Here is a 13,352-nt window from a genome sequence, read left to right on the forward strand (position 1 = left end):
TCTACCAAAACTCTCATTCAAGATGTCTAGAATAAAGCAAGAGGTACAACCTACATATATATATATTATATATGTATGATTATATATATATATAATTATATGTGTGTGCACATTAAGATAAAACCTTTCAGCCTGGTTTTACATAATTTAAAAGAGATTCAGCATTTTAAATTTGCCAATGAAGTAGTTCTCACAGAACTGGACGACCTGGGTCAGGTAGTTCTAAATGTCACAGGACTTCTTAATTGTCACACTATGAAGTCTTATTTCTCAAGCAGTTTCAATGATGTAAGCATTTTATAATTCTATTGCAATTTTGTTTAAATGGACAAATCAACAATCACTTCTCTCAGTTATTTTTGCATACAGTGAGACTTTAGACTAATAACACACAACCATAACTAATAGCAAGCACAGGCATGAAGAAAGTTTGTCCTGCACTTCAGAAATGTTTACAAGATCCTCCATCCTGAGAGTTGACTGAAGGGCCAACAAAAGAAGATTAATACAAAGAAAGATATTATGATGAATTTGTATATTGACTTTTTTCCGTTTAGAGGACAAAATGATTTGAACGCACCTTAGGATTTCTAATCTTTCTGGTGACGGGCAATATGCCTTTATTGAAAGGGCAGACTTCTTGAAATATTAAAGAAACTATATCCTTGGTGTCCAGGGAGAAACTGACAGTCATGCTTTTTTGGTTCTAATTCATCGCCATCAGAGATATTACCATGTGCGTGTTAATGGTTTTATTAAAAATTTCTCACGGACTAAGGCTGGTCGTGACAACGCGCCCCCCCTCCATATTCTGATAATCCAAACAAATCTTGTGACCCGCATACGCCTATGGAACAGGAAGACATCCTCAACTGGCATCATACCTGGGGAATCCCTGGGGATTTCTAGCCCGGGATGTTCTGCTCCCACCCATCTACGGCATGGGCGGCGAGGCTGGGAGGCGAGTTCGAGGGCAAGCTCGGCCCGGGAGGCTCCTGGTTTGACAAGTTCTATTTTTAGCGGCGCCTATAGGCGCAGGTGTCACCTCTCCGGTGGCGGGGGATGGGGTGGGGGAAGCCGCGCGACATCGCACCTGCCTCCAGACCCCAGCCGCGAGGCGGGGGCGCGGGCCCACGGAGGACGAGGAGGGTCACGGTGGCCAGGAGCAGGTGGCCCGCCGCTCCCCGCACGTGGCCCGCCGCGCCGCGAGGCTGAGGAGGACACCAGGCGGCCACGCAAGCTGTGTCCTTCCCCTCAGGGCTCCTCCCCGCGCACCTGCTCACCTGTCTGTCCGATCCCGGCGCGCGGAGTGGGGAGGGGGGGAGGGACGAGGGGTGAGGGATGCGGAGGAGGAGCGCCGGGAAAAAAGAGGGGGTGCAGCGAGGGCTCCGCCCCCCCCCCCCACGGGCGCTGCGCGCAGGCGCAGTGGCCGCTACCGCAGGCAGGGGGCGGCAACATGGCGGAGTGAGCGGCGGCGTCGGGGCTTCACAACAACAGCGGCGCCGGTGGCAGCGGCCCGAGCTTCGGCCCCCGGCGGAGGGCGGGGGACTGTGCGAGGCGAGGCGAGGCAGCATCCCCGCGGGGGGCCGGACCCGGTGACAGCGAGCTGTAGAGCTCGGTGAGGAGAGCGCTGAGGGCATCTGGGAGGAGAGATCCGAGAGGCGAGCGCCGAGGAGGCGACCCGTGAGCGGAGCTGGGGGAGACGGCTGCGGCAGGCTGGGAGAGGACCCGAGAGGAGACCTCCGCGGCGACCCCCCGAGGCGATCGGCCGAGGCGCCCCGCACGGCCACCGGGCCCGGCTGAGGCGCGGACGGGAGCGGGCCCCGGCGCCGCGGCGCTGGTGGATGCTGGGGCTGCGAGGCGCCGGCCGGGGGGCGGGGGCCGCGGCGGGGATAACGGAACCGGCGGAGGCGGCGCGGCGGCGCTGCGCGGCTCCTCAGCAGCGGGGCGGATGGCGAGCGACAAGCCGGGCCCGGGGCTCGAGGTGCAGCCCGCCGCTCTCCTGGCCGTCGGGGCCGGCGGCGGTGGAGGCGGCGGAGGCGCCATGGGGGAGCCGCGGGGGGCGGCCGGCTCGGGCTCCGGCCCGGTGGTGCTGCCCGCGGGGATGATCAACCCTTCGGTGCCGATCCGCAACATCCGGATGAAATTCGCCGTTCTCATCGGACTCATACAGGTCGGCGAGGTCAGCAACCGGGACATCGTGGAGACCGTGCTCAACCTGGTAAGGGTCCCCCCCAGCCCGGGCGCCCGCGCCCTGCCTCCCCGCGTCCCTCAGCCCCGGCCACCGCGCCACCTCCCTCTAGCCACCCGCGCGATGCCCAACTCAGGCCGGCTTTCTAGCACTTCCGACGACCGTCCGTTCGGGCCTGCACCGTGCGTGGAAGGGTGAGGCGGCCCTTGGGTCCTCTGGGACATTTTCCTCTTAGCCTCTTAATTGTCCATGCTGTGCCTCCGCGAGGGTGACAGCCCGACCCCTGGGGCAAGACACCCCCACTCTCACCGCCCCCCCCTTCCGCGCGCCTCCCGCTCCCGAAATGGGAGAAGCGCACTCGTTCCAACTTGAGCAGCTGAGGGGCTGTGTTTTTCGGGGAGGGCGAGGAAGGATGCAGATTTTGCATCTGTCCTTGCGTGTATTCTGAGACTGTGATGGAGAGCGCGGTGCCTGGGCTCACCCCGACTCTCGTCTCCAGGCGACCTTCCCCGCTTTGTAATCACCGCTCTCGTTCCCTTAGCCTTCGGGGGTGTGGGGCACAGAAGGTGTTAAAATGGAAGGGGCACCCGATCATACAGGTTGGTTCCCGTGGTTGCCTTCTGGAGCCTGGCTTGTGGAGAGAGAGCGGAGGGAAAGATTTCAAAGGCAGCCTAGGTTTTGGCTCCTTTCATGGCAAGAGTTACTGCAGAACTGTGTATGACTTAATGTTTTGCGCTATCTACAGGGAGTCTAAGCGGTGTTCCTGATGGCAGGGAAAGAAAGAAAGGAGAGGAAAATTCTGAATAGAGCATAATTAAGGGTGGTTCATGAATCTTGCGTTTTGTAAATGCGGTGGTTTGGGGATATTCTGTTCTGTTTTGTTTTTGTTTTTGTTTTCTGCAGCAAAGCTTTTCAAACAGTTTCGTCTGCAACATCTAGCCCTTGACATTCAGTGAGGTTGGATTTTGGAAGGCGAGGTGTAAATCAGGAGCAATCAGTTGACCATTGTACTTGGTGTGAAGTCCCAGGAATTTAAAAAAAAAATGCTTGCTAGGGGATTTTTTTTTTTTTTTAACCACACTCATGCAGTCTGAATTTTCAGTGAAACAATTATTTTTATTTGACGTGCTGGAAAATTGAGAGAACACTGAAGCTATGGCCGTGGTACCCTGAGACACGGATTAGATAATGTCTGTGGTTTATGAACCTTTGAGATTCACAGGAAAGTTGAAGCACTTGTTTTCCTTTCTGCTAGTGTGTCAGGTCAAAGATAGGTTATCTGTCTTTACTTTGCTGTATTTATGGCTGCTTGGATACAAAGCACCTCTTTTACTTTTGCAGACCTTTCAAACAAATCACCACGAAAGTCATTGTAAGTTAGTGAGGTTGTTATCCCATAGGCATAACCAGTTATTTTCAAAGCACTGGTGGGAATATGGTTTTCTTTTTAGTTTACCTTACCTCAAATAGGCCATACTTTTATCATTAGCCCCCCCCCTTTCTTTTTAGAAGACATGCAGTTTCAGGAAATGTATTCATGTGTTAGCTGCTACCCAATTTATGTGCATGTTAAGGAACACACACACACATTTTAAGTTTTTCCATTTTTCTGTAGTCAATAGGATTTTTACTTTTGATGAGGTGATAATGGCACTTGTGTGCTTACCTAGTGCATTGTAACCTGATAAGAGGTAGTAGGGCTCCCATAAGCTGGAAACTGATTTGAATATGGAACCAGTGTGGACTCTGCAGCAGCCATGGCTGCTGGATCAGTTCTTAGCAGATGGGTTCGTTAGATACACAGTAGACTAAAAAAGGAAGTGAAGTATTTCTTTTTTGGTAAGAAAAGACATTTAACTCTTCAGTGAAATGAAATCTACCATAAAAGATGCAAACATTTTTTTCTTTTTAGTTATTTAGTCTTAGCTTAGACCTTAGAAGTAGTGTGATACCAAAATTGCATATACCTCAATTCCCCAGTTTGATCTTTGCATGGAAATACTAAGTGCAAACTTTCTTTGCAGGCATTTGAAGAGTGCAATCTATTTTCAGAGGGAAACTTTTGAGGTAAAGAGTAGATGGCAAAGGAGCTATTTTTTAGTATGTTGCTGTCTGTATTGTAGTTCCTGAATTAGCCATGTGAGGTATAGGTTTTTGCATTGTAGATTTAAGGTTAATAAATCTTAATAGTTCAAAATGGTTGTACTTGAAATTGTGGAATTTTAAGTTGATTATTAAAAGTATATTTACAATTATAATAATTATCAAAGCCTTAATTTTTAGTAAGTAAGCACAACTAGTAAAATTCATTTGGAGTACTGAGTGATATGTTAGAATTTGGAAGCTTTTAAGCTTTCAATATTTCTAAAATGATTTTCTTTTACTTTGGATCTTAAGTTAAATGTGAAAGAACAATGTAAGGTGGACACCTTGAAATATTGTTTCCATTGGCCAGTGACAGGGAAGGAAGGGAACTAATGAGACCTTGAGTTTCTACAGTGTGCTTGTCATAGTCAGTCACCTTTGACAAAGTATTTCTGTTTGTTCCTGTTCATCCATTCTTTCTGTATAATGAGAAAATATGAGAAAACTAGTGTTTGGTCTTCAGGTGCTGTTTCACATTTGTCTTACCTGAAAAACATTTGCAAAGTTAAGTCTGAGTATGTAGTACAATACAAGACTCTGCTTAGAATTTTTCTGCTTTTTATCCAAGGCAGTGGGCATTTCCCCTACCCAGGGTTTGTAGGGAAGACTGACAGAGTAACAGATTAAGTGAATGATGTCACTGTAAGTGCTTTTCTTGTGTATCATGGTGTTGTAGGTGACTTAAAACATCCAAATATGGAACAGAGCTTTCAGGAAAGCGACTGAATTAGGTTGAAAATAGTGTTACATAGCGAGCGTCAAGGATTTGCCTTGTGGCTCTACCAGTGACAGAAACTAGTCAGGAAGTTGGCTTCAGGAAGAATTTTTTTATGTGGCATCATAAGAGAATTCATGTTGAAGAGATTTTATTGGTTAGCTTTCTCTTGTAAAGCAGGTATACCCAAGTCTATTGTTTCCTTTGTAAACATACTTGACAAGTATTTATAGAAAGTTTCTATTTCCTTCCAGAAAATGCTATGTACATCTCATGTCTTATCTTTGTAACACAGAAGTTTCTTTTTTTTAAAAAACATAATTTTTAGGAAAGATAAAAGAGATTTAATATTTAATAAAATAATTACAACAGTGTTTGAAAATCTTTAGGTAGTATAATTTTTAAATATAATTGTAGAATGCAACTATAGTCTTACAGATTTGTTTTATGAGTTACTGAATTTGATTTTTTATGAGTTTATAGATTATTTTAAATTACTATACAATATATCGTTGTGTCTTCAGTTGTAGGAATGATAGTACTCTAACTTCTTAAAAATATAAGTGGTATAACAGTTTAATGTATTGAAAGATGCAACTAAATGCACAAGGGCATTTAGACTAGTAAATTCCTCTTGGTATATGGCTCATGGTAGTTTTGTGAGGGGGGTATTTATTTATTTATTTATTACTAAACTATGACTATAACCCTTCTTCCTTGAGAGTCTCTTCATTTGCAAATTTGTAATCAGAATAATTTATATTTTAATGATGGAATTTCATAAATCAAATACATTTAAATTGAATTTATTAAATATATATGTTGTATGAGTGGGTCCCCTTTTTTTTTTTTCCTGGCTGCCTGGTTAGCTTACACCCGAAATAACCACACAGAAACTGAATTAATTAAAACACTGCTTGGTCATTAGCTCTAACTTTTTATTGGCTAATTTTTACATCTTAATTTAACCCATTTCTATTAATCTGTGTATCGCCACGTGACTGTGGCTTACCGACAAGATTCTAACCAGCGTTCATCTCAGGCAGGAGATCCATGGCATCTGCCATTCTGCCCTTCTTCCCAGCATTTAGTTCTCTCTACTCTGCCTACCTAAGTTCTGTCCTATCAACTAGGCCAAGGCAGTTTCTTTATTCGTTATCCAATGAAAGCAACATACAAACAGAAGGAACTCCTACACCATTTCCCCTTTTCTGTTTAAGCTAAAAGGAAGGCTTTAACTTTAACATAGTAAAATTACATATAACAAAACAGTGATTAAGTAACAATTATAGTTATGATATTTATATCTATTTTATTTTTTATTATAACAAAGGAAAACTATAACTTTAACTGTTTGTTTTTTAACTCTTATCAAAGACTTTAGAAGGATATAATATTACCTATGTAAACTGGAAGTGTATTATAAACAACTTTTAAAACTCTAGAATTGACAGAGACATCTAGCTATCTGGACAATTACCCAAAGTTTTTTTGTGATTGGTTTAGGTTGAACATTTCTCCAAAGGTGGTAATATAGTTGGTGCCAGGACTTTTTGAACCCTTCTAGTTAAGACACTGAACAAGTAGATTCTTTAGTATATGGCTGTAGTTTCTGCCTTCAAATTTGACCAAGTATTAATTGAAGAAAGCTAAATGTCTTCTTGATTCAGTATCAGTGCCTCTGTGCCTGTCATGATTGACTTTTTTGTCTTAGTTATTTTTCATTGTCAACTTGACACAGTCTAGAGTCATCTTGAGAGAATGACCTTGATGGAGGAATTGCCTAGATCAGATTGGGCATAGTTATGGGGATTATTGTCTTATTTGATATAGGGGGGGCCCACCCACTGTGGATGGCATCTTTCCCTGGTTAGAAGGCTCTGAGCTCCTAAGCATAGGCTTTCAAGCAAGCTAGCAAGTAACATCCCCTCATGATCTTTGCTTCATAATTCTGCTTGAGTTTCTGCTCTGAATTTCCTCAAGGATGAATTGTAAACTGAAATAAACCCTTTCCTTCCCTAAGTTGTTTTTGGTCTTGGTGTATAGCAGCAACAGAATAAAACTAGAACTGTTTAAATGTTCTTTTAAGATATGTTATCATTATTAGTTTTGAATCAATTGAAGTTGGGTTTTTATCAGTTGTGAATGGAAAGAATTCTTCTGCTAGCACAGAATTAGTATTTGAAATGAGACATTTTAAGATACAGAGTTTACAAGCTGAGATGGCCTGTGAAGCAGTGAGAGCATTGCCTTCCTTGGCAACTATTTGTTGATGGTTATAAAGCAGCTGTTTAAATTGTCACCATGTTACCTTGCCATGCAAGTATTTGGGCTGGAATTTAAGGATGGTAGAGTCTTTTTGGAAACTCTTTGGGACCCCCTTATAATGTCTAACACTAGAACAGCTTATTTTGGTCTAAACTTGCATGCCTGAAAGAAAAAATTTTTTTTTTCCCAAGTGAGAGCAGTCTCTTCTTCAGTAACTGCATCAAAGATGGAAGAGCAACAAAATATCAAGAAATTTGTAGGCCAGAAGGCCATTTTTACCTTATGCTAAATTGATAAGAAAGACAAAAGTTTAAATGAAAAATGTTCCATCCATGTACCTCATCCAGTGTACTCCCAGCTTCCAGACACGTGTCAAAGTGAATCCAGTCTACAGAGCTTTAAATGAGGATGCAGCCAGGGTGGTAGAGCAGCTGTGCCACCTCAGCCTTAGTGCTTGCTTATTGTGCTGCAGGGAAGATCTTAAGATGAGGGTGGAGGCAGGACTTAGTTCTGTAAGACTACAACTTCAAAGCTGAACCTAAATTGATATCCTGTATCTCGGCAAGACCTATTGTTTTGGTTACTAATTCAAGCTCTTGACTGAAGTACATAACTGAAAGTTGAGAAAGGTTTTAGGAAAACTGTACTTCCAGGAAATACTCGGCCTGGTCAAAAACCCATGTTCTTCTTCTTTCTTTCTTTTTGCCAGTCAAGTCTTTATTATTTATGTTTCTGCTCGAACACAGCTGCACATAAAAGCAAACTTTAATGTCAATTTAGTAGTAGCTAAATTGTATCTGATGAAACAGTGGAAATCAGTCCAGGATGACTGATGGAGCAGAAATAATTGGCCATTCATACAGGAAAGAGCAATTGAATAAAATATTCTATCTTCAATTCTTTTAATTTAGACACAATATCCAGAAGCCGAATGGGTTATATTCTAATGATTATACTTGTTTTCCTTTTATTGAAAATAGACTTTTTTCTCATGTCATATATCCTGATTATGTTTTCCCCTCCCTCTCCTCTCAGTTCCTCCCTACCTCCCTTCCATTCCGATCCATTTCCTTTATGTCCCTTATTAGAAAACAAACAGGATTATAAGGGATAATAATAAAATAAAATATGATACAATAAAACAAAAATTAACACATTGGTATTGAACAAAACAAACAGAAGGAAGTGATTCCAAGAGAATGCACAAGAAACAGAGACCCACTTATTCCCAAACTCAGGAATCCCACAAAACCCACTAAACTGTTAGCCGTAGTAGAAACACAGAGAACCTGGTGCAGACCCATGCAGGCCTTGTGCATGCTGCCCCAGTCTCTGTGAGTTCATATGTGCTTTGCTCCTGTTGATTTGGAAGGCCTTGTTTTCTAGGTGTTCTCTGTCCCTTCTGGCACTCACACTCTACCTCCTCTTCTTCAGGGTTCCCTGAACTCTGAGGGGAGGGGTTTGATGGAGACATTCCTTTTATGGGTGAGTGTTCTAAGATCTTTCACTCTGCTTAATGTCTGGCTGTAGGTCTCTGTATTTGTTCCCATCTGCTGCAGGAGGAAGCTTCTCTGATACTGGCTGTGCAAGGTCCTGGTCTATGAGTATAGCAGAATGTCATTAGGAGTTATTTTATTGCTACTTTTTTTTTAAAAGAGCATTAATATGTAGTTTTCCCCTAGGTCCCTGGGATATCTAGTGCTATGTTCTTGGTCATCTATGAAGTGTCTAGTATGGGTCCCGTCTTGTGGTGTGAGCCTTATGGCAAATCAGATATTGGCTGGTCACTCTCACAAGCTTTGTGCCACCATCACCCCAGCATATCCTGCAGTCAGGATACTATTGTGCATCCAAAGGTTTTGTGACTGGGTTGGTGTTTTGGTAGCCTACAGAAAATTCCCTGTTATATCAAAGATGCTAGCTATCATGTAGGGTAAAAACTCAATGTAGGCATGAGCCTCATTTCTCCATGTTCAAGGATTTGTGTAGGTCTTTAGCAGTAGGGTCTTGATGTCAAGTTTGTGGAGAGCAACTTATAGTCTTGGCAACAGACTGTGTTTTTGGGGATTCCCAAGGGACCCTTTTGACTAGCAACTCAATTAGATGTAACTCTGTACTGGAAGCTTCATTTGGTGACAAGAGATGACCAGTTGGGGCTCTGTCTTCTCCCTCTGCATTATTTGACAATATTATTTAGATTGTGCATATATATATATATCCAATAATATATAATATATTCATATATATCAAATATGCACACATATAATATAGACTCATATATATGAATATTTACTGTATTTGGTTTCCATATTACTCCTCAAATGGCCCTTAATTTTAGTTGTCTCTTCCTGTATTCCCTCCCTTGTCCTCTTCTTCCTTCCTCCTCTCCCCACTTAATCCTTCTGTTCTAGCCACAGCCATGCATTTATAACTGTATTTCTCTTTTCTAAAAATATGTATCTATTCGCCCTAGTTCCTTACTCTATATCTAACCTCTGTGGTTCTATGAATTGTAGCTTGGCTATCATTGACTTCACAGATAATGTCTCTATATAAGCAAATGCATACCATATGTCTCTTTCTTGGTTTTGGATACTTAACTTGGAATGATTTTTTTTCTAGTTCCATCTATTTACCTGAAAATAATACTCCATTGTGGATATGTACCACATTTTCTTTATTCATTTTTCTGCTGAGGGACACCTAGGTTGTTTCCATTTTCTGGTGAATTGGAGCAGCAATGAACATGATTAAATAAGTGTTTTGTGGTAGGATGAAGTGTCCTTTGGGTATATGCCCAAGGGTGGTGCAGCAGGATCTTGAGGTAGATTGATTCCCATCTTCCTGGGAATCCACTGCACTGATTTTCATTGTGGCTGCACATGTTTGCACTCCTACCAGAAATGGATAATGTTCCCCCATTCCACATCCTTGCCAGCATGAGCTGTCTGTCACTTGTGTTATTGATCTTAGCCATTCTGACAAGTATAAGCTGAAATCTCAAAGTAGTTTTGATTTGAACTTTTCTGGTGGCTAAGAATGTTGAATATAGTATTTCTCAGCCATTTAAGTTTCCTCTATTGAGAATTTTTTTGTGCCCCATTTTCCAGTTGGGTTATTTGTTTTCTTGATGCCTAGTTTTTGAGTTCTTTATCTATTTTGGATATTAGCTTTTTATTGAATGTGGAGTTGATAAAAATCTTTTCTCATTCTATAGGTTGCTGCTTTGTCCAAATAACAATGTATATTGCCTTACAGAAGCTTTTCTGTTTCACGAGGTCCCATTTATTAATTGTTGATCTTAGTGCCTGTACTAGTGGTGTTCTGTTTAGAAATTCTTTTCCTGTGCTGCAAAGTTTAATGCTATTTCCCACTTTCTCTTCTATCAGGTTCAGTATATCTGGTTTTATGATAAAGTCTTTGATCCATTTGGACATGAGTTTTTAAGGATGATTAAGTATGGATCTATTTGCATTCTTAGGTAGCCATCCAGTTTGACCAGCACTATTTGTTGAAGATGTTCTATTTTCTAGTATCTATTTCTGGCCTCTTTATAAAAACCAGGTATCCATAGATATGTGGATTTATGCCGGGGTCTTCAGTTCTGTTCCATCGATCAGTGTGTTTGTTTTTATGCCAAGACTGTGCTTTTTTTATTACTAAAGCTCTGTAGTACAAATGAAGTCAGGTGTGGTGTTACCTCTGGTAGTTCTTTTATCATTCTGGATTGTTTGAACTGCCCAGTGTTTTTTAGGAAGTTCTCATTCTAAGCCTGAGACATCTCAAAAAAGTGGGATGCCTGAGCAGTAGACCTTCTAGATGGAAAATATCCTAGGGAAGGTAACAGAAAAGTGAGAGAATGAATAGGTTCTTCCAAAATTAGCTGCCTGAATAATTCCATTTGTCAGGATGTGGAATTATGGTTGTTCTGTCCATGGATACACTTAGAATTAGGGGCTATGATTTACTTTACAATATCTTTGGTTAAGTGGCAGTAATCATGGTTTGTGTGTGTGTATGTGTGTTTAACTATTTCATATTGTATGAAGAATATTTGAATTATGAATTTCTTATGTAGCTATATATTGTCAGCTTTTGGAGTTACTACTAAGAAGGATGTATGATTTGAGGTGAGCAAGAATAATGCTTGTAAAACTAAAAATTAGTCTGGGTGCACTAACTTGGCATTATGTGTTTTAAAATTTATTTTCATCTGATGATGGTAGGGTGGTGAATACATTTTCTGTTTCAGGTAAAGATAGTAGAAGTATTGATATAAAAATGTTCTATTATCTACAGGCAGTGGTGTAGCACTTGGGAGGCAGAGGCAGTTGGATCTCTATGAATTCAAGGTCAACCTGGTCTACAGAGTGAGTTCCTTGAAAGCCAAGGCTACACAGAGAAACCCTCTCTCAAGAAAAGTTCTGCTATCTGTCTGTCTATCTGTCTGTCTTTCCACCTGCCTGCCTGCCTATGTACCTCCTTATATATGTGTCTGTCTCTCTATTCTATGTGAGTAATATGACCCGAGTGTTATAGATTTCTTTGGACTTTGACTGCTCAGCATCTGGATTTTTTTTTCTGTTAACAGTTTAAGATTTCTGATATTCATTTGAGGAATTACGTTTTCCCTTTTTTATAGTTTGGGTTTCCTTGGACCATACTGACAACCGGTTTATCAGAAACAGATACTGTTTATAAAATGTTGCTGTATTTTTTAGACAGTTTGATAACATATTTTATTATGTTGCAGAAATTTTCAGTGAATTGTTAAAATGCTAGAATGTAAATGTAAAGTTGACTGGCAGTCTGTCACAGTGAAAGGAGTAACACAAAGATATTTGAACCAAGAGGTGAATTGCAGAGGGCATCTTTGGAACATCTTAAGCCTGTTGGTTATATGTTCAGATGTTTCAGTGCATTAAGATAACTCTTTCCTATTTTGCTTGTTCTTGTTTGAGTCCTTTTTCTAACGATTGCATGTCAAAAACTCCTAATACTTTAAATTATAAATTGAAAAAATCCCGTAGGATATTACATATTACAGGACAAACAATAGAAGTATGGATTTTCCAAAGGACTTGGTTTGTATCAAAAAGGAGAAATAAACATGGTTAATTACTGTCAATATTCATTCTCACTAAACAAGAACACGAGGTAGTAACATGAACAAAATGATTATTATTTGTTAGGGATTTCAAAAAACATTTGTAAATACTGTTGCTGAGCATAAAAAATGTTATAATTGTATGAATGTAATTTTAGCAATACTTATCAAGAATTTGAGAGCGCTTCCTGTGCTTAATTCTTAGTTTTTTGATTGTTTTTGAGAAAGGCTGGCCTAGAGTTTACTGTGTAGCAGGAAGACCGTAAGTTTCTGTTCTGCCTGCCTGCACCTTCTTAGTGCTGGCAGATGTACTTTACCACACCCTGTTTATGTGGTGCTGGAAACTGAAATAAGAGCCTTATACATGCTAAGCAAACATTGTACCAACTGAACTAAATCTCTAGCCCTAAGCTTTTTTAGCTTAGGAAAATTTACCCTTGGACAGGTTAGAAAGTAAATGTAGTTCAATGTTATAAAGCAGTTAACAACAATCTATTTGGTAGTAGGAAAAAGTTAAATAATTTTATAGCCATGTTATAATTATTATTCAGTTTACAGTAATGATTTCTCTGTCTTTTTTCTGTCATGTCTCTCTAATGTGGGTTATCTGCCTGATTAGATTGTTGTGCATATTAAATGTAATTATTACATGCAAAGATCTTAGGGCATAGATAATATTTACTACTTATTGTTGTTCATTTTCTTAGTCTGAAAAAAAGAGTAACTTAACTAAAACAAATGCAAAATACCTGAGCCTGGGAACCTATCAAAAAGATCTCAGGTGCCCCCATCATGAACTCCTGAATCTTACTCTCATTTCAAATGATGCCTGTGGATAATCTCTCTTGCTCCTTACCTCCCTTCCTCTTTTCCTTTCTTTTCTAATCCTACTTTGAGGAGGGTAGAGACTAGGAAAGGAATAGGCA

General features: G+C 41.1%; 1 protein-coding gene across 3 annotated transcripts in view; it reads left to right on the forward strand.

Annotated features, from left to right (window-relative positions):
• The first annotated feature begins 1,922 nt into the window (after positions 1 to 1,922).
• Nbea (neurobeachin) overlaps positions 1,923 to 13,352 on the forward strand; it is a 515,411-nt gene continuing 503,981 nt past the window's right edge. For all 3 annotated transcript variants that reach the window (XM_087899501.1, XM_087899503.1, XM_087899502.1), the window contains exon 1: positions 1,923 to 2,221. In XM_087899501.1, coding sequence (XP_087755627.1) covers positions 1,952 to 2,221 — 270 coding nt within the window. In that variant the 5' untranslated portion in view covers positions 1,923 to 1,951. The remainder of the gene's footprint in view (positions 2,222 to 13,352) is intronic.

The sequence above is a fragment of the Myodes glareolus genome, chromosome 20, assembly GCF_982192425.1.
Source record: "Myodes glareolus chromosome 20, mMyoGla1.1, whole genome shotgun sequence".
NCBI classification, from domain to species: Eukaryota; Metazoa; Chordata; class Mammalia; order Rodentia; family Cricetidae; genus Myodes; species Myodes glareolus.